Source organism: Saimiri boliviensis, chromosome X (genome assembly GCF_048565385.1).
Source record: "Saimiri boliviensis isolate mSaiBol1 chromosome X, mSaiBol1.pri, whole genome shotgun sequence".
Lineage (NCBI taxonomy): Eukaryota > Metazoa > Chordata > Mammalia > Primates > Cebidae > Saimiri > Saimiri boliviensis.
The window spans coordinates 85,629,119-85,649,731 of NC_133470.1; the positions used below are offsets into that span (position 1 = coordinate 85,629,119).

General features: G+C 47.5%; 1 protein-coding gene across 3 annotated transcripts; it reads right to left on the reverse strand.

The window, feature by feature from the left end:
• Positions 1-1,118: 1,118 nt before the first annotated feature.
• On the reverse strand, positions 1,119-20,357 carry GABRQ (gamma-aminobutyric acid type A receptor subunit theta). 3 transcript variants are annotated; one of them, XM_003943406.4, is made up of 9 exons: positions 19,903-20,357; positions 17,815-17,903; positions 12,688-12,755; positions 11,195-11,415; positions 9,365-9,447; positions 8,817-8,954; positions 8,081-8,233; positions 6,875-7,131; positions 1,119-6,089 (listed from the first exon to the last, which is right to left on the reverse strand). In XM_003943406.4, the coding sequence occupies exons 1-9, from the start codon at positions 20,049-20,051 to the stop codon at positions 5,370-5,372; spliced, it is 1,878 nt and encodes a 625-aa protein (XP_003943455.1). In that variant the 5' UTR covers positions 20,052-20,357; the 3' UTR covers positions 1,119-5,369. The 3 variants fall into 3 exon arrangements, with proteins under 3 accessions (XP_003943455.1, XP_074247740.1, XP_074247741.1); XM_074391639.1 differs by having other exon boundaries at positions 1,131-6,089; positions 11,207-11,415; positions 19,903-20,343; XM_074391640.1 differs by having other exon boundaries at positions 1,131-6,089; positions 6,890-7,131; positions 19,903-20,343.
• Positions 20,358-20,613: the final 256 nt, after the last annotated feature.

Genomic DNA, 20,613 nt, shown 5'->3' on the forward strand with positions numbered 1-20,613 from the left:
ACCCCTGCAAGGTGGGCATGCATAGCCTTCCTGGGCTGCTTCAGGCACAAAAGGGACCACATGGGAAGAGTCACTGGGGTAGTGTTGCTGTTTCAGCTCCAAGGTTTTTATCAAAAGGTACTTGAAAATGCAGTGACAAATGTGGGCCAGAGCAAGGACCCTCTGCCCCACCAACAGGACTATTGGATGTGACTCTGCAAATGTTATCAGCTTGAGCATGTCCTCTTCCCACTCCCACAAGGCTTTCTTACTCTCTATTCTGCACATCCACATTGGCAAAGAAGATTTTTCAAACAATTTTTTCTTTATAAAGACCAATTTCTCTGTTCCTTCCACCCTATAAAACTGAACTAAATTTCCACCTTGTATTTTGGCACCACAGTGGCCTGTTCTAAAAGTTTTGTTTTAAATGATTAAGAATGGTTGAACTAATTTACAGTCCCACCATCAGTGTAAAAGTGTTCCTATTTCTCCACATCCTTTCCAGCATCTGTTGTCTCCAGATTTTTCAATGATCATCATTCTAACTGGCGTGAGATGGTATCTCAATGTAGTTTTGATTTGCATTTCTCTGATGACCAGTGATGATGAGCATTTTTTCATATGTTTGTTGGCCTCAGAAAATCAAACACCGCACGTTCTCACTCATAGGCAGGTGTTGAACAATGAGAACACATGGACACAGGGAGGGGAGCACTACACACTGGGGTCTGTTGGGGGGAAATGGGAGAGGGACAGCAAGGGGTGGGGAGTTGGGGAGAGATAGCATGGGCAGAAAGGATATAGGTGATGCGGAGGAAGGCAGCAAATCACACTGCCGTGTGTGTACCTATGCAACAATCTTGCATGTTCTTCACATGTGCCCCCAAACCTAAAATGCAATAAAAAAAAAAGAATGGCTTCTGCAAAAATCAAAACTTATTTAAACTGTGCTGTTGCTAATTCCCCTCAGCTTGAAAACCATGGCTTCCACTGTCCCGGGGTATAAGGAGGTCGATGTGCAAAGCTGTGGGAAGGCCACAGCAAGCAAGTGATGGAAGCCAGAGCCTTCCTCGGCTCACACAGCTGTCCCGTGTAATATCTTCTAGCCCAACAGAGAGGAAACACAATGGCCCGGCAGAGCACTTGCTATTATAGATATTTATTTTTCTCTTTTGGCTATTCACAAAATTTTATTTCAGTATATTTTTTTCAGAAGCATAATTTTACGTTTCTTCGTATTTTACTTTGTTGAAGTACAGACCAGTCAAGGTCTTTTCCATGCAAAGATGTACATTTAATGAGGACAAAGAAGCCACCCAGTCACCTTATGAAGCTCTGCTGCTTTGTGCCCCTTTTTGGGTCAGGTCATCCAGGACACCCAGATCTTGGTCCTTCTCGTCTTTTGTTGGTTTTCACTGCCTGGGCCCAGCATCACTCCTGAAGACCTGCATGTATGTGATTTTACTCTATTTCATCTGCTTCACAGAATGTTACCAACTTGGCTGACTTCCGAAGAGTCCTCCGCATTGCCCAGCGTCAGGCACCACAGCCAGTTGTGCTAAGTTCGGGCACCTTTAGTTCTGCTGATGACTATTGACCCTGGGCATGCAGTCTGTCCGGCAAGATAGTGAGTGCAAAGTCTCACACAAATTGAGTCAATTGAAGTGATTCTGACTGACTGGGGCTATTTCATAATTTAAGTTTATCAAGGAGACACTTTAAAACCTTCCCCCTCCCTCCCCTGAAAACCCAACACTGACAATATAGATTTTATGTTGATCACAAAACACTACACAACACACACACACTACACTTTTAGTAGGACGAGTCACGATTTCCTTTGAGGCTGGTCTACGGAATAGCTAGAAAGTTACTGCTTATCACCACAGCAGGGTACCATGTGAGTGGATAGTTTAATAAATGCATTCATTAGTTAATAGCTCTAAGGGGTTAGCTCTTATGTATGTGGAATGAGGAAACCTCATTAGGAATGGCCACAGTCTCAGCAAAACTCAGCTCTAAATATGCAAAGACTTTGCAGCCCTGCTATTAACAAGATGACATGAATTGTAAGAATACATTTGACAAGCTCCATTAAGACCCACCAGATCATCCATGACCTATGCAAAGGCACCCTACAGTGGCAGATGGAATCAGCAAGAACTTGGTAGGAAACGTGTCACACATCCCCACAACAAAATGACACTTCAGAAAGACAGACAGGGTATCCTTCCCGTGACAGTGGCAAAGAAGGGATCCTAGGGGGAAAGTTGATAGGAAGGAAAGAAATGGAAGATGGGTAGAAGAGTAAAATGGGGGTTGCTCCATCCCAGATGCTGCTCAAGCTCCAAACTACCAAGCATTCTGCACTTCCAGAGTTACTTGGCGTGAGGTGAGGAGAGGGAGGGGATGGAGGCAGCCAGCTGGAAGACGAGGGGTGACTGCCCGCTGGGGAGGGGCTGAGAATGGGTTGGGGACAGCTGAGGACTCATTGATGCAGACGACAGACCACACACAAGACTCAACAAGGGGAGATCTGGCAATGTGCAGGCTAAAATGACCAATCCATGGGAAAATCAGAAGGTTCACATTCCTGAAAGGGTATCATTGCCAAATCTCCACCTCATTTTGACATAAAACCTACGAGTACAGGTCGCAGTAGAGTTCAACTGCTCCCATTGCAGCACGTTAGGGCAAGATATTCTTTTTAAAGTATAGTGTTATATCTAGCTATATGGATCTATAGCAATATTTACAACTGGCCTCGCTGCCTTTCCTCTGTGCTGTAAAGTGTTCATGTGCATTGCTGCCAGACAAATCTTAAAACCCTCTTTCTGTTCCCACTGCTCCAATCTCCCTTTATGAATTTATCCCAAATGAACTGCTTGCCACCACAGGGCTGAAAGCATCTCCAGGGTACTGGAGCCCCAAATCCATGTCAAGCAACCAAGGAAGCCAGCCTTTCAGTAGCCACGTTGGGAGCTTCAGACATGGGGTCACTACTCTCCCCTCAACCTGAATCTCTGTATGGGGTATGCAAAAATAAAAAGAGGCAATTTTGGCTCTTCCAGAGGCAACGTTCTTGTTTTTAACTGTTGTACAAGATGTGTGCGTGTGTATATGTGTGTGTGATTGTGCAAGTGTCCATTCTCAACGCCTCTTTCAGCGTCACTTCACAGCTTGTTACCCCCAGACATGTTCTTCTAGGACAAAGTGAAATGCTCTGAACTTGCAGCTTCTTCCATGAACTGACCACTTCCTACCTCAAGGCACTAGCTCACCACTTCTTATGACTACATTCACTTCCTGTCTTCTATCTAGGAGACAGCACAGGTGGATGGAGGGACAGGGCAAAGAGTGGAAGCAAACCGGGAGATGCTGCTCCCTGGAACAAGAAATTGGAAAGAAACAGTCAGTTAAGCAGCCTGGCCAAACAGGGCCCTTCCACCATATGGGAATAGGCCAAGGGAATTCTAGTGTTCTAGAAGGGTCACCAACAGGGAACATATATATATACATTCAGAGGTATTTCCTTTCACACCCATTCACATCAGATAAAAAGAGATATGCAGACATTCCCTTATATATATGCACTCAGCATACACCCATGTGTACACAAGCACACACATACATAAGTCACACTTTCACAGGGATATGCACACACACGCATGCATCCACTCATTGTAGATACAACTCTATACACACCAATAGAGATTTACACCACTAGATACAGCACTATGCAGCTTCTCAAATGGTTGTATATGTACACAGACCCACCCTGATACATATGCATACACCCAGGTATATACAGAAACACAAACACAGAAGCACAGTTAAAAGGGTGAGTGGGTAGAGGGGTAAGGGACTGTGGGAGAGACTGCATAGGGAGGAAGAGGTGGCATACGTTGAGAGCTTGGCAGAGTTCACTCCCTCACAACCTCCATCAGTGAGGTCGAGCTGCTTGGCAAGTTGGCGTGCTGGCCAATCCTACTTCCGTTAGGGGCCCTGCTCAATGGGCAGTGAGTGTGTTCTCCATCTGCCCACTTCACGGTCATTGGCTGGTCACCAACCTGTTCCTGCAGAGATGCCCCAGGTGCTGTGGGATGTGATGGGGGCCCTCTGGAGCACCCCCTTTGGGGTGGGAAGAAAAGGGAATGCCTCAGTTGAGAGTCAGGAGGAAAAAGGCAAGAAAGGGCAAGTGGGGTGGATCTACCACTCACTGGCCGCATGTCCTCAAGCTTGGGGCATAAGCTCCATTCGTTTTCCCTGGAACACTGGTGACAATGTGCTTTGCCTTCCCTGGCTTACAGGGTTCCTGTGAGGCTTCAGTGATGTCATGGGTCAGGGAGCTTGTGGACACTTACTGTACACTAAACAAATAGAAAAGATTAGTATATAGATTTACAATAGATATTCATCTGCTAGTCTAGATCACATGGTAAAATAGCAAGTCTGAATTCTCCTAACCCTGGTGTTTATTCACCAAGTGCTGTAACTGGTGATCAACTCAGCAACTGATGGAAAGCTAACTCCTGACTTAGACAGAGGTATTGAATCTCTATTGTCAAACATTCTGAAGCAGAAAAACAGGCAAGAGAAGTTCCAGTCCCTCCAAAGAGGCCAGCTCAACTGTGTAATTTCTAACTTGACATCACCCTCACCCTCCGCCAACCCCACAAGCTGGGTATGTGCTCTCACCCTGATGTCTCACTCTGCAGCCTCACCCAGCCACATTCCTCTCCCACCCTTGCATCACAACACCACACTCAAACACAACAAATATAGTGGGGGAAAGGCACTTGCAAATGCTCCCTAAGTTTCCTATAGGTAGTTCCCTGAATTTCTAAGCCATGGGTAGCCCTTTCTCTGTGCACCCCAGCCCAACCCAGCTTGACTTTTTTTCTATAAAGCCCTAAGCAGAGGGTGAGTGAGATCCATAATCCCTAGGAGGAAACAAAACAGAAGAAAAAAGGTAATGAAAAAGAAATGCTGACACCTCACGGGAACAGAAAAGCCCCCAGAAATGTCTGTGGGCAAGGCCCAGATCCCTGCCCCATCCCCCAACCTGGCTCTTCTCTGTCCTCTAAACATTTCCAGGAGCTTTTCTATGCTTATTCCTTGTTACAAGTCTTCAAAAAGGTGAGAGTCTTCTAGCACAAAGGAAACTCCATGTGCTCCAACTCCTCCTCAATCCCATCCCTTCCAGTTAGACCATGTTCTTTCCGATGACTCCACACCCCATGTTTATAAAGAGAAGGACTGAACTCACTGGGGTGCCCAAATAACCATAAAATAAAAGGAACAAAGGAAAGAGAGAAAAACAAACCCAAAAGCAACTGTGAAAGGAGCACAGCACAGTGCTCTTGCTGTTCTGGGGCACTGGGAGACTAATACATATGGTATACGCAGTAAACAATATTGAACAACCCGAAGGCCAGAGGGAAGAGGAACCGGGACCACTTGTCAATCTTAGGAACGTAGTCAGGGTTAAAGAGATCAAAAGAGAACGCTTCAGTGAAGGAGCACCCAGGGCTTGGGGGGCTACTGTCCTCGGACTCTGAGCTACTGTCCTTTTGGGCATAGGGCATGAGCTCATCATCATTAAGGCTCCACCTGAGTTGCTCCTCAAGCCCAAGGTAGCTGCTGTTGACATTGCTTTCATCAAGATCCCAGCCTGCTTCTTGCACACCATTCTTGCCATGGTGAAGCATGGGCATCCCACTGGGGCCATGGCCATGGTGCTCATCTGAGCTCAAGCTCTCATCGGAATCTTCAGGGTCATGGGTCACAGGACGGCCATGGACCTCAGCACGGTTGCAGATTTCGGTAGGAAAAATACTGTCATTGGCCTGGAAACCATTAAAGCGAACACCATAGGTCTGCCAGGCCTGCTCTGAGGTGGAGGGGAGATCACTCAGGCTTTCTCCAGTGGCCAGGGGGGCCTGGCCTGTTAGAGAAGTGAGTGGGCTGAGGCTTTCCGAGGTGGCCAGCTGGGCCTGCTCGGAGGTGGACGTCAAAGAACCGAGGCTTTCCAGGCTTGCCAGGGGGGCCTGCGCTGGGGTGATGGGGAGAGAGCTGACTCCGTCTTCCACGTTAATCAGGCCATCCTTTGAGGAGATAATGGATAGGCTCATCAGTTTCATATCGGCTAGATGGATATGCACTGGGGGGAGGGAGGAGGGAAGGGACTTCCCTCATCAGCACTGGCAACGTTACTGCTGATCTCTTTGACACATAGAGCCAGCTCCTCTTGGGGTCTCTGGCATTCAAGGGGTGAGGAACAGGACCAATAGGCTGTTAGCATGCAAGGGAAGGCCATGGTGGTTGCCACGCCAGTGTCTCCCTGGGGCAGCTGCTCCCTCAGGAGTACTGTGTGGTGGATGGGTGCTTGCTCAGGTAGGCAGAGCCAGGCTTTCTGCGAAGGAGGGAGGTAGCTGGGCATTAATGTACTGCCCACAACAAAAGCCTCGGCATTGCCTTGGGAGTCTGAAGTGCCAAGGAAGGAGGCGTAGGCAGGCCAGCCTCTCCGGTGTCTGTCTTCCTTTCAGCCTCCCTGTGCCCATCTTCCCTTCCAGCTTCATTGCCTGCTCTGGAAGCATGCAAGGTGGACCAAATTCACTCCAAAGGTCTGGAGAAATTTAGCTCTGCCACTTACTTGCCTTGTGACCTTGGACAACGATCGTCTATAAAGGAGTGATGAGAAATAGTACTACTTCTTTGTTATATGTTGTGTGTGTGCTGTGTGTGTATGTTTTGTGTGTCTGGATGTGTGTGTGTGTGTGTGTGTGTGTGTGCATATTTAAAAAGCTAAGAAATGTGAAAGGGTCAAAAGCGCTAAGCCTGGGCTCAAGTGGTGCTCAGGGAAAGCTGATTGTCAGTCAAAAAGTCAAACCTGCACATTTCTCACCACTACTTGCTGGTAGCGGTAGCGGGCAATGACTCTTCGGGGTCTTCTGCGTCGCCTAGGTTGGCGCCGAGGTCCTCGACTGTAGAAAAGATAGTTGATGTAGACATACTCCAGCAAGGACAGGAACACAAAGAACAAGCACACGAGGATATAGATGTCAATGGCCTTGATACAGGAGATGTTGGGGAGTTTATCCCGCAGATGTGAGTCGATGGTAGTCAGGATGAGCATTGAAGTTAGGCCTGTAAACAACACAGTACAGGCTTAGTCTCCTCTGATGGCTAACATTCTTGGCAACCCGTTGGGCCCACAGCCAAACATCATATTTGGCTTAGGAGGGCCCACAGCAAAGGTCTGCAGGTCTGTCTTTATTCCTCTTCCCCCATCTTTAAACTCAGACTATGCTTCAATGTTTCAATGACTTTCTATTGCTCTTAGGGTCAAGTATCAAACCTTTAGCTACAGCTTCATAGCAGTTTACATCTTCAGCCCCACCTTCTCCTATGATAGACCCTTACCCTTTCACCTTCCTTTAGCTCCTAAAGGAAGGTTTTCTGAGCCCTAAACTATTACATGGATATAAAGCTTTAGTCTAGAACATGCTCCTAAAGAGGGAGTCTGAGGACTCTGCCCCACAGATGGTGAAGGAGAAACCAGATCTGGATCTGGGACACACTGACATTCTGTCGGGTGGAGTCAGACAAACCAGGCAGTTCATCTCTTAGGTCTCTTCTTGGTACTGCTCAAAAATTTTTCATGGCTCCCAATGCTTAGACAGAAGTACAATGTCTTCCTAAGCCTGCCCAGGCTGTCTTTCGGCTGCTCTTCTCAACTCCTCAGCTCCTGTCCCGGACTGACCCTGTTATTTAGCCCCCTTTTAACGGCCCCTCTGATCTAAACCTATGACTTGTCCATTTACTGAGAGATTCAAGAAATAATGAATTCTGGTACTTTGGGTTCAACAGGCCAAGATTCCAACCTTGATTATTTTTTTTCACATCTGTCTCTAACATCAGTCTCTTTATTGGGGATTGGCTGTGCACCTGTACAAAGGTACAAATGCCTACTGGAAAAATCCTTATTTCCTTGCCTGCGTAGTCACACACTGTTCCAGGTCCTTTTTCCTTATTCTCAACATTTTTTCTGAGCCAAATGTCCCAAAATCCTTCCTGGGACAGAGCCAGAACCTACCAATTGTCACCCTGGCTGCAGAGGAATCATAGTTCATCCAAAACGATATCCAAGAGGTAATAGTGGTGAGGACAGTAGGCCAGTAGACCTGCACAAGGTAGCTGTTGACTTCCCTCTGAACCTGGAACTTCAGAATCAGGCGTATGTAGGAACCTGGCAAAGAGATGCATTGGAATTAGGGTGGCAGGGCTGAGGGGATTTGCAGCAAAAGGGTGGAGAGGTACAGGATGAAGAAGGAGGGGAGGAGGGAAGAGCAATGGGCAGTTTAGCTTCTCATTCTCCATCCAGAGGCATCCAGCTTGGGCAGACTGCAGATCTGGTTCTGTTTGCTGCACTAGCAGGCCAGCGACAATAGCCTATGTCAAAAGGCCCATGAGCATAGCAAGTCTGCTCTCTCCACCTTCCTTTCTCACTTGCTCCATGCTAGGTGATGTTTGGAATGGGAGAGGTAAGAGATGTTCCCAAGCTGCAAACAGATGGAGGGTGAAAGGCTAGCCCTGAGAGGAGCATGAATCTTTTACACCTGCAGAGCGTTGCGAATCTGGCTAAGTGCTTCCACAGCCATTCTTCATTGGCAGAGGATGAGCCATTGGGCTTTATTAAGGGGACCTGGGGCCAGTAGGAAACGGGAAAGGAGACATTCAGAGAGTGTAAGAGCCAAAATCGGAGGCTACTAGGAGATTATGGAGGTGCAAGGGGAACATGAGACAGGAGAGAAGGAAGTGGTCAGACTCACCTGTGTAGAAATACACCTCCTTGCTAGTAATCGTTCTCCCCAGGAAAGTGAACTGAGGGATATGCAGCTCCTTGGTCATGTGGACGGCATTCCCATTGTCATCCCAGAATAATATGATGTCTTCAACCGTGTAGCCATCTGGGAAGGAGAGAAACAGACAGGTAGTCTCAGATTCTTAGAAAGAAAGAAAAGCACAAAAAAGATATGCTGCAAGCTTCTACCCACTAACTGGCGCACACTTTGCCAACGGTATGGTGCTATTTTCCCAGAGGACGTTTACACTCTAAAGACCACCTGGTCCCGGATGCCATATTTATACATCTATATATCAATGAATCATCTATCATCTATCTATCTCTCTACCGTCTTTCTCTCTTTATTTCTATCATCTATCTATCCTCTATCATCTATCTAATTTGGAGAGAGAGAATGGGGGTGGGGAGGGAGCACAGGAGACACACTGTGCCTTTTACTGTCAATTCAGCCTCTGATTTCCTGATCACCCCAGCTCCAGGTAGGGAAGAGGCGGCCATAGGAGACATACGTACAGCTCTCTACCACCAGTTTGCAGGCCTGCTTGTCCATAGGGAATTTATGCAGATCCAGAGAACAAGCTGCTGTGGTGGTCAGTCTGCAAAGCAAAACCAAAAAGAAGGAGAAAGTGAGTCAAGCCTACACACAACCATTGCTGAGGAAACTGCAGGGGTGGGGAGGGAAGAGTTACCTCAAGGACTGACCCATGTGTAGAGAGGAGAGAGGAAATTTGTGTGTGACAAAGTAACCAAGAGACTCGGCAGCACATAAACAGAGAACACATGTATGGCACGTCAGAAAACTGCAGGATGACAGATGGGAAGGGCCCTGGAGGAAACTGAATGCAGAGATAGAAAGGGGTGCTTCCTAAAGAAGTAGTGAGACCAGAAAACTGTGTGCCACACCAAATCAGCTGAGACTCACATGAAATGTAGAGTGCTGGTATAAAGTGTACCCGTACCGTTGGGAGCCTTGATCCAGGCCTGCCTCTGGCCACATCTGCGCACATGCCAGAGGTGCAGGCCTATGTGGATACTGGGGACTAGCAAAATGTCAGCGGGTGCGAAATGGACAGAAGGGATGAACATGTTTGTGGCGGACCATGGCACTGTTGGCAGTACATGAAGTGGGCGGGAGCTTTAAGTTGCAATGTGGTGGGTGCATCCATAGAAGAATCTGAGGAGGGGTCTCAGAGGCACTGAGAAAGTGGGAGAAGTGTCCAGTGGGAGAAAAGATAAGACACAAGCTCTCTACAGTTTCAGCTGGGAGGCTCTGCTCCACCCCTTATTCTGCCCTTCTCATCTGGTAACCCCAGTTGAGTCCCTTTCAATTGCTTGCTCGAAGTAATTTCCATTTTGTACACTGGATATGGTGTGTGCATGCACTTATGAGTGCATGTGTGTTTTTCTCCTTTCTATGAATCCTCCATGCAGCATCATTCAGCTATTGCCCCCTTTAAGTAGAACAAGTGTGACCAGTGACCTGTCCCCTGTGAGTCCCGTCATTTTCTGACTCCAGAGCCTGGGTCTGTGGGAAGGTGGATGGAAAAAGGAAGAAATGGAGCAAGAACTCCCCAGAGAAAGAGAAATCCAGATATTAGATCTGTAAAAACTGTAAGAGCTGAACCCTGGTAGCTACTTCACAGACACATTCTGAGCTATACTGATGTCTTATACATGCCTTTGGAGACAGTTTGTAAGAGATGCCACTGTGAGGAGAGCCTTGGTGACTGTCTGCTATGCTATAATTAGACTAGTGAGGAGTTTCAGCTTGCAATTGTTCTGTGTGTGTGCAGAGCCACAGGCCAGAAACCCACACCACACACACCCTGCCCCTCCACCCTCCTGGGGTTCTTGCATGATGCATATATGACTGATGGCAGAAAGCAGCCCCCTCCCTCATTCACTGCATGGACTTGAGCATTCATCTTCTCCCTCCCTCACCGCCTGGGAGAGAAGACAAAGAACGGAATGCATGTAACACTGGGTGGAGGGAGAGGTTGTTCAGTAGAGAAAATCAGGGAGGACTTCTTGACCAAGGGGACATTTGAGTTAGGGATTTCAGGGTGGGAAACGTTTCAACTCATGGCAAGGGGGAAAGGACTGACCAATCCAGACAGAAGGAACAGCAGAAGCCAAGGTGTAGGGACAGAACAGCTAAGGGCATCTGCGGGAAACTGTGAAAGTTCCACTTTGGCTACTGGGTACAACAAGTGAGGGGGGGACGTTCAAGACAGGCTTGGAAAGCAATGGGTGCCTTTGTGTGTCCCTTAGAGTGTGTCTGCAGAATATTCAGTAGGAAGAAGGAAGTCTGCTGGGACATCCCCAGACCCCTGGTGGACTCACTGGATGCCATACCGCACCACTCCATCCGGGTGAAGCTGAAACACACGATTTTCCACAGTCACATCATGCACGAAACCATCCTTGCTATTCAGAAAGTAGCAGTCAGGGACCCACAACTTCTCATGCATCCGATAGTCCAGGGTCAGGTTCAGGGTGGTCTCATAGTATGCTAAGCGTGAATCTTTCCAAGTCTGATGAAAAAACATCGTGATTGTATAGTCCTGGAAAGACAAATGTAAATTTCAGTTGTAAGTTTGGTTGTCCAGCACTCCATTCTTGGTGTGTGTGTGGTGTGTGTATGTGTGCGTGCACTTGTGTATGCAAGTGTATGAAGTATATCATAACTATATACAAGTGAAACATACAAGAAATTAAAATCCAGGTTAAGAAACAGAATATTATCAATAACCTTAAAACCCCAATGTATCTCTTCCAGAATATATTTCCCTCACAATCCCATCAGTAACCATTATGCTAGATTTTATGATAATTCCCTTGCTTTGTGTTAGAGTTTTATTGTCTATGTATTTCTAGAAAACATATTGCTTAGTTGGACCTGTTTTTAAAATTTTATCTGAATGAAATAATACTGTATATATTCATAGTTTGCTTCTTTCATGCAACCTTATCTTTGTGAGATCAACTTGGCGGACATGTGTAATTATAATCTGTTCACTTGCTTTGGTGGATAATATATGAAAATATCATGCATATTATCATGTGAACATATCTATCAAAACCATGATGAAATAGAAATGATGAAGTAGAAGTTCCACTTTATCTCCCTGCCAAGAGCCAAGAGCTGCTTCTGTTTCGTCAACATTGGTATTGTCTGGCTTTTGACTTTTGCTACACTGGTGTGTAATGGGTTCTCATTGTGGTTTTATTTTGCTTTACTAACAAGGGTAAGCATCTTTTCATACGTTTCATATATTTATCTGCTGTTTACTTTTCTTCACAGAAGTGAAATTCTTGTTCACATTCTCTGACAATTTTTCTATTGGTTTAAAAGTATTCTTACTAATTCACAAAACAATGCATATTTTGAATGTCAGCCCTTCATGTTGCAAATATCTTAGTCCATTGTGATTGATCCTTTCACACTTGTTATAATGGTTTTGTTTGTTTTGTAAAACAGAAGTTCCATAAATTTGGTGAAACAGAATTTCAATCTACTTGAAGTTACCAGATTTATTTTTTGTGGTCTGTGTTTTCTGTGTCTTTTTAAAGAGATCCTTACCGACTGCAAGACACAAAGCCAGTGTTCTACAGTCTCTTTTAAAAGCTTTATAAGCCATTCACTTGTAAGTCTATAATCCATCTGGAATCGCATTTCTGGATGTGGTGTGATGTAGGGGTTGAATTAATGTACTTTTTATTCTGGGTGGCTGCAGTGTCCCAAACCTACGTTGTTCCTTTATGTGAGTTCTGTCACAGGTCACTTGTCTCATGTCCTCTGTTCCCAACCCCATGGCTAGAACTAACACACTTACCATATTCACTTCTGAGATCTGTTCAATGCTGGTGACATAAATAGATATTCTCACAGGCACAGGGGCACCTAGAAGACAGAAAGATGCACTTACATGAAAGGTAGAATAAAGGTTAAGAGCATAAACTTGAGAGCCAGACTGCCTGGGTTTGAACCCTCTTTGACACTTGTTAGTTGTATGATCCTCAGTAAGTTGCCTAATTGTACTGAGTCTTAGTCTCCTCATGGATAAAATGGGGATAGCGATAGCACTGATGTCATAGTTAGTGCAGGCCAAGAACTTAGACCAAGCCTGGCCCATGATATGTGCAGAGGAAGGGGTCAGGGCAAAATAGAGAGAATGTAAAGGGATGAAGCACTCCTTCTAAACATTTTCCTGATAAACGCTGAAAAGCAATTAGCGCCAAAGAATGAGCCAAGATTCATGGCTGTGTGTGTGCATGGTTGTGTGTGTGCGTGAATGTGTGTTTGTGGGAGTACATGTGTGTCTGTGTGGAAGTGACTGTGTGAGCTGTGTATATGAGTGTATGTGAGCTTGTTCATGCATGTGTGTGAATTTGTGTGTTCATGTGCAGGTGAATGTGCCAGTGTGTGTAAGCATGTTTATGTATAAGTGAATGCATGAGCATGTTTGTTTACTTGAGTGTGTTGTATAGAAGTAGATGTGTGAGCATGTAAATGTTTGTAGGTGTGTTGTGTGTGAGTGAATGTATGATTGTGTTCATGTGCAAGGGAGGGTATGAGTATACATGTTTGTGAGCTTGTCTGCATGAGAGTGAATGCATGAACACATATATATGAATTTATGTGAGCCTGTCTGTGTGTGAATATGTGAGCGTGGTTTTGTGGCACTGAAGACGAGCATAAGTGTGTTCCATAAGTATGACTGTGTTCATGTGGAAGTGAGAGTGTGTGACTGCATGTGTGTTGGGCTAGTGAATGTGTGTGTGCATGTATTAGAATGTGTGAGCCTGAGTGTGTGCATGTATTAGAGTGTTTGAGCCTTTCATGTGTCAGTATATTTCTGTGTCCATGTGTGAGTCAATGCATGTGCATGTTCATGTATGTGAATTAGTTGTGTTGACATAAGTGTACATGAGCATGTTTGTGTATTGTGTGATGTGTCCAAGTGTACTGGTATACTCATGTATATAGAAGACTATATTAGCATGTTTGCATATGTAAGAATTGTCATGCGGGTGAATGCAAGAGTGTGTGTAAGCATGTCAATGTGCATGTACCTATCAATGTAGATGTGCATATTTTCAGCAGGTGAGTGAATCTGTGAGCATATTGTGAACACATTCACGTGTGTGAGTGAATGTGTGAGTGTTTCTGTGTATGTGAGCATGCTCATGCATGACTGAAGGCATGATTATGTTTATGTGTGTATGTGTGAGCATGTGCTTGTGTGTGAGGATGTTAATATGTGTCTTCACGTTTTTGAGTAAATTTGTGAGTGTGTTTGTGTATGTGAGCACATTTGTGTGTGAATGTATGAGTATATTCATATGTGTATGTAGATGTGAGAGCAAGTTTGTGTGTGTGTTAATGTGTGAATGAATTTGAGTGTGGTCTCATAACGTGTGTAGCAAATGTGTGAGCATGTTTGTGTGTGTGTGAACATTTTAAAGTTCATAAATTCATGAAGGTGTTTGATGTGTATGTTTGTGTGAGTGAATGTGTGTGCATGTGAGTGTTAATGTGAATAAATTTGCACATGTTTGGGAGCATGTTTGAGTGTGAGTGAATGCATACATTCATGTGTGTATGTGAACTTGTGACTATGTTTGGTGTCTGTAAGCATGCTAATGTGTGAGTATAAGTGAATGTGTGATCATGCTCAGTGGGTGTGTCTATGTGTGTGAGAATGCATTTGTGAGCGTGTTCATGTGCGTGAGTGCACAGGTGAGGGTGATTGTGTGTGTTAATGTGTGAGTGTGACAGCATGGGAATGTTTGTGTTAGTGTACTTCTGCCTCCTAGCTTTTTTTCACACCCAGGTGTTAGCACTGTCCACTGGCAGGACTCAAATGTGGTCATGGATGTGAAAATATGTAGTAAACTGCAAGACACTGTGGGCAAATCCATTTTTATTGTTCGCTCATCAGCTCAAAGCTTTCTACATCTAGCCCTACAGCACAGCCCTTAGTCTCCTTGTATTACATCACACTGCTGCTAGGGGAACACACATGATACTTGCAATTCAGCCTGCTGGTTTTACTGCAGGCTGATTGCCCAGAAGCTGAGCTGCAAAGAAAGAAATGTGTTATTCCAAGCCCAAAGCTGCACAAAGGAAAGCACTATTGGGAATAAGCATCTGAATAGCAGCCATGAAGTAAATGAGTCTGTGTTAGGGTACAGCCCAGACTCCAGCATCCAGGCCTGTTGTGAACAAGCCCCAGTGAAGTGTTATGTGGTGACAGGAGTTCTCAGAAGCACAGTTCTTGATGACTGCCTTTCAGGCTCCCCACATGCCTTTAGAGAAGGGAAGCTGTGTTAGGCAGGCAACACGCTCCAGAGAGGCCAGGCAGCCAGCTACACCTCCAGTGTTAGACTTCCCTAGACCATTCCGCATGACTCAGGCAACTCCTTTCCTTGTGGTGGAATGCTGGGGACCCTAAAGGGCTAGGCCAGAAACCTGTTGAAGGACTCCTAGTTGAAGGGTACGTGGGAGCTGAAATGCAGCTTACATTCCCCTCACCAAGCTCTGAGTCCTGGCACAGAGATGCCTCATGGAGGAAGGGAACATTCTTCTAATCTATCCCCTTAAAGGGGAAGCTTTTGTGCTAGTAGTGGTCAGGATGAGACTTTAGGTGCAGAATCCCACATCTCTAAATAGATAAAGGGGATGGGGGATGATTATCATCCTGATACGGAGTCTAAATATCATGTCTAGGATGATGGCCCCAGACCATCACTGTCCCATCCTGCCCCTTCAGGAAGGCAGGAAAAGTGCTGGGGGATAATCACCTCCGTATCTCCTGGAACCCGTGGCTGCCTCAACTCCACTTCCCACCTAGCAGATGCATGAAGGAATGATAAAAATATCTCATTCATTCATTCACAGTATCGGGTGCCTATGTCATGCCAGGTGCTAAGCTAGGTGAAGCCCTCAAGGGCTGCCTTTTCTCTTGCCCAGAAGGAATTGGCTTTGCTAATTTTCTCTGGATCTTCCTCCTCCTTTTCATCTTCCTCCTCTTCTTACTGTCCCCCCATGCAAGGAAGGACTAAGGCTCTCCTGTTTGAACTGGACCACAGTTAAGTGAGGCCCCTGCATGTGGGTATGTGTGCGGAAGTGAGTGGGAATATGCTCTGAAACTCTCACAGAGGGGAATTTGATTCTGTGTCTAGTGGGAGGCCACACAGGGAGTCCTGGGGTCCTCAAACTCTGACGACGTTGGCCCAGCTATCCCATCAATGGGTCTCTCCTTCCACACCCACCGTGCAACAGCCTCAGACCTAGAGCGTGTGGTGCCCCCTTCTGTTTAAATACTAGAAGGTCCTGAGTTGTCCTTCCTCTCTCACCTTCACCTGCTGCTTGGCTAAATCAAGCCAGGGATTCAGCTTTTCTCACATGCTGCAGGTGTACACGGCCACAAAGCTTAGGGTAACCCTCCGCAGAGATTGACTCTTGCCCCTGCTCCCTCCCCCTGGGCCTGGACGCCTGCAGAGATATCAACCTGGCCCTGAAACAGTGGGGAGAACATGGTTGGTGTCCTCAAATGGTTGTTGGTCAGTCGCTGCTGAGAAACGTGAGAAAGGCAAGACACAAAACGAAGTAGCTACTCCCATGTCTCCCATTTGTGCTTGCTGCAGCTGATCCAAAAGATCCCAAAGTCGCTGCCATACAAGGACGTGCTGCCGGTACTCTAACACCTGGATTCTGATATGGTCAGACCTCTATCCCTTAGGGACCCACCCAGAAGAGGTGCTGCTGTTTTTGCAACAAAAGCCTACCTTCTGCCCTTTCTACCCTAGCTTCCCAGCATGCTCTCAGCTTGAATCCCCTGGGCTGTGCCTTCTGCTCTCACATTCCGGAGGGAGCATGGGAGCAAAGGTGAAGCACCAGTCCAGGGTTCCACCTCCAAAGCTTAGGGCCCAGGACTACCACCTTGGTTTTCAAGGGGATGCTCCCCAGGCCAAATTAGTCTATCGCAGGGGCCGAATTATCTCAGCTGTTTGTTTTTAGGGTGGTGACAACAAAGTGTACTTGGAAGACCTCTATTCATATGCACAAATGCAGACCATTAGCTTTCATTAACCCTTTAGAGCAGGAGCTTCCTTTGAGCTGGAATGTGACTAACATCTGTTTAATGCACCGTTTATTTTCTTTGTCCTTGATCTAGGTTTCCTAGGTGTCCCCTGGGCTAGAGAATGCTGCGTTGGCTATGCACGGTCAGGGTGGGTTGCCTGTCATTTAAAGCTGTGTGGTCCAGGCTAGTCACCCTTTCTAAATGGGAGGCTAAGTACAAAGTGAGGGAGAAACTCATGTATGATTTTCCTGGGGGTTTGTGTGTCCGTTTCTTTGTCATTTCTATTCTCAGGACCAGAGATCTGAGTACTAGGCCGAGGAATCTGGATTTTATTTGGCAGTTAGATAAAACCATTAAAAGTTGCTGAGGTGATCGGGCTGGATTTATAAAGACCACACTGACTGCGATGTCTTGAACAGACTGGGAATGAGGGAGCCGAGCTGGAAGTGCCCAGGGCCTGGGAGGGTTAAGTACACTAGATAGAGAAGAGCATCCTCTCAGTTTTGAAAGGGCACAATGGGACAAATGGCCAGGGTGTGAAGAATGTGCTGAGGAGCTGGAGCAGAAAACTCTAGCTTAAGAAACGCGTGCGCTGCCTCCTGTACACACACTTCTGTGCTTAGCTGTTTGCCAGCCACAACACTGTAAGGGGAGTGTGAAGGAGGTAGAAGGCTCTTATGCATCTGAAGCCAGAGAAGTGAGAGAAATTACAGGGTGCAGAGGGGCTGGTGGGGTTTGCTTGCTGGCCTCTGCAGAGGCTCAGGTGTGGAGCCTGCGGGGCGCCGTTGGTCAGCTTACAGGGCAGGACTTGCTTGCTGTGTCTCAGCTCTAGGACACCTAATCCAAGTTCTCTAATGTCTGCATATGGCTTACCTCCAAAATTCGGTCTCAGGCGGACATCGTATCTCGACAGCACCCTGTCCAAAATCTTTTGAACCACAGCTTCATTTGCACAACTTTTGCTGAAACAGAGAAGTCATAAGTAAATGCTGGTCAACTTGGGGCCGACTTGCCAGTGGTTGCCTTGCTAGGGCCTTTTCTTGTCCAGCACATACGCAGACATGTCCAGTCATACGTGTACACACCGTCTCTCTCTGCTCCCCTCCCTCCCCATGATGAGTCAGCCAGAAGCACAGCAGTGACGCAGACTCCTATTCCCCTCACCCCTTCCCAGCTTTAATCCAGAGGGTGGGGCTCAGAGATCCCTGTTACCAGGCAGGACTTGGGGGGGGGTGGTTGAGGAGAGGAGGCGGAGGCGGTAGGAGAAGGGGAGAGGAGGAAGAGCGGGCAGATGAAAGCCCTCAGAAAAATGTATTACTTCAACCTTTTCAAGAGCCCCATCTTGCAATCAGCCTGGACGCTGTTTTCTGGGTTGGTGGGGGTCTTCCTTCCAGGGGCATCTGATTGCCCCAGGAAAAGTCATCTTTCCCTCTCAGTGCCCTCGGAAGATGAGTTCAAAGTCACATTTCTCCTTACCGGGGCTAGGGCTGGGCATTTTTTAGTCAATTTTATGTCAACTTTGTTTCTGTACACCTCTGTTTTCCAGACTTGGCATATGGCATATGACACACAGAGAGAGCCTTGGTGATGTAGCTAAGATTTACGACCATCATCCACCCAAAACCATTTCAGATTCGTGGGGCTCAGAGCTGTCCTCAAAACGACATTTATTCTAGGAGCAGGTATCTCTCTTGCTAAGCATGTGCTTCCACCCTGGAGATGTCTTGGGTGAGCCTACGTAAGTGCACCCAGCTCAGCTCTGCGGAGAACTGGCCTTTCAAGAGATCTCTCATATGCTCACCTAATTTACCTAGACCTTCAACAGGGCTCTTTTCCCCCAAAGGGCTTGTAAATCAAAACAGGCCCTGGCATCACTGTGACTCTTCGAATCTTTGACGCATTGCCTGGGGAACGTCAGCCCCTGCAACTGTGTGTGTGTGTGTGTGTGTGTGTGTGTGCGCGCGCGCGCGCGCGCACGCGTACATGAGTGCGTGTTCACTGGCGCAGTTTGGTATGTTGGGTTGAGGGCACTGCAGGGCTGTCTGCTGGAACCTTGCCAAACTAACCCACCTCCTTTTATGAGTACATGTTAATTTCTGGCTTGCCATTTAAACATTGTTAAAAATTATTCCTAATCATCTTTAATCAGAAATTTCATTTTGCACCATTCCAAAGTGTGCACATGAATTATTCCCAAATTAAAGCAACGCATTCCTACCTGTTTCCAAGCACACATTACCCATGTGCTAATGCTCAGGAACTGTGTGACTTACATGTAAAGGCTTAAGATACTCACACACTCAAACAAACTTGAAATCAAAGAGAGAAAAAAAACCTGAATCTTCAAATATTTTCACGCTAGTAAGTATAAAAGTGCACCCATCCCAGACCACACTGTTTGTGGTTATTCAGACACGATCGCACTGTCTGGGCTCCGATGGATTTGAGTAAATCATTTCTATCTGCCGCATTGGAATGAGTCCCTCACCCCTCAACACATGCATGCACACGTGCGTGCCTCAGGGAATGGACTAAAATGTAGACTCAAACAGGTGTCTCTCCTATGTTTTGTGAATTGCCCATGATCCTGTACCCTCTTCCCCAATCCCACAGGTGCCAAAGCTGGGGAAAAGCTGCTAGGAACCTTAAATTCTTGGGGATGGATGGGCAGATCGTGGGACGAGGGTAGCCCCCGCACCCCCCGCCCCCCTTTCGGGCTGCGATTTGGGCACAAGCGGGGCTCGGTCAGGGGTCGCAGTAACAGGTGGGTGGAAACACAGGGCTCCATTTCAACCAGCCCATTCCACGTCACCCCTTCTAGGGGCAACAGGCAGGGCCCGCGTGCTAGGGCTCAGCGAGCCGGGATCCGATTCCCCCCAGCCCGCTCCGTCCAAGAGGCCAGAGGCCATCTGCCCGTCCCCGTTCCTGTACCCCCTGTCTAGCCTGGCGGTGCCCGCTTACCAGTTGAAGAGGTTCAGGACGACTTCGGGCACAGCGGAGGATAACTCGAAGTGGAATTTCGGGATAGGACTGGAATAGTTACCCTCCGCGAGCCAGGTCCTGATGAGCAGCAGGATCACTGCGGCTCGCAGCATGCCTCGGATTCCCATGACCGTGGCGTTCTGCGCGCCTGAGGGCGCTGGAGCAGGGGCCGCGAAAAGGGACAGAGGTGGGGTGGGGAGTGGGTCTCTACTGAGGCCGGGGGAGGAGGGATTGCTGGCCCTTTCCCAAAGAGTCGCCTCTAAGGAGAGAGCAGCGAGGGCAAGGGAAGTTGAGGGTGCGGGAGTCGGCCGGGATACCGGAGAAGAGAACCGGGCTGAGCAACTACCCAGCAGCTTTGCCGGACGCAGCGCCCTCCAGGGCGCGCCCGGCAGCTGCAAGGTGCGCTCAGTCCGCGGCCGCTTCTGGCTGCGACTGGGAACAGATCACAGCTCGCTGCTGGCTCCGCCCACTCCGACGGCAGCACCGGCCCAGCCAATCGGACAGGTGTCAGGAGTCGCACAAAAAGGCGCGCGCTCCTGCCTCCGCCCGCAGCCTGCGCGCCGCCCGCCCCCCCGCCCCTTCAGGCTTCTGCAGTCATCCCCCGGCCATCTCCAGACACAGACAGGGCGGGGCCGGGCTTGGGGGATGGGGAGGAGGGCTGGCTCCTGGGGGGCTGGGTCGGGAATCCGC

What these genes read in the sequence shown, in the direction of transcription:
- GABRQ (XM_003943406.4), bottom strand. Translation starts at nt 20,051, where the DNA reads ATGGGAATCCGAGGCATGCTGCGAGCCGCAGTGATCCTGCTGCTCATC. An exon ending in CAAACTGGTGGTAGAGAGCT is followed by an intron (nt 8,955 to 9,364) that starts GTACGTATGTCT and finishes TCTCCTTCCCAG; the next exon opens with ATGGCTACACGGTTGAAGAC. An exon ending in TGCAGCCAGGGTGACAATTG is followed by an intron (nt 7,132 to 8,080) that starts GTAGGTTCTGGC and finishes TGTTGTTTACAG; the next exon opens with GCCTAACTTCAATGCTCATC.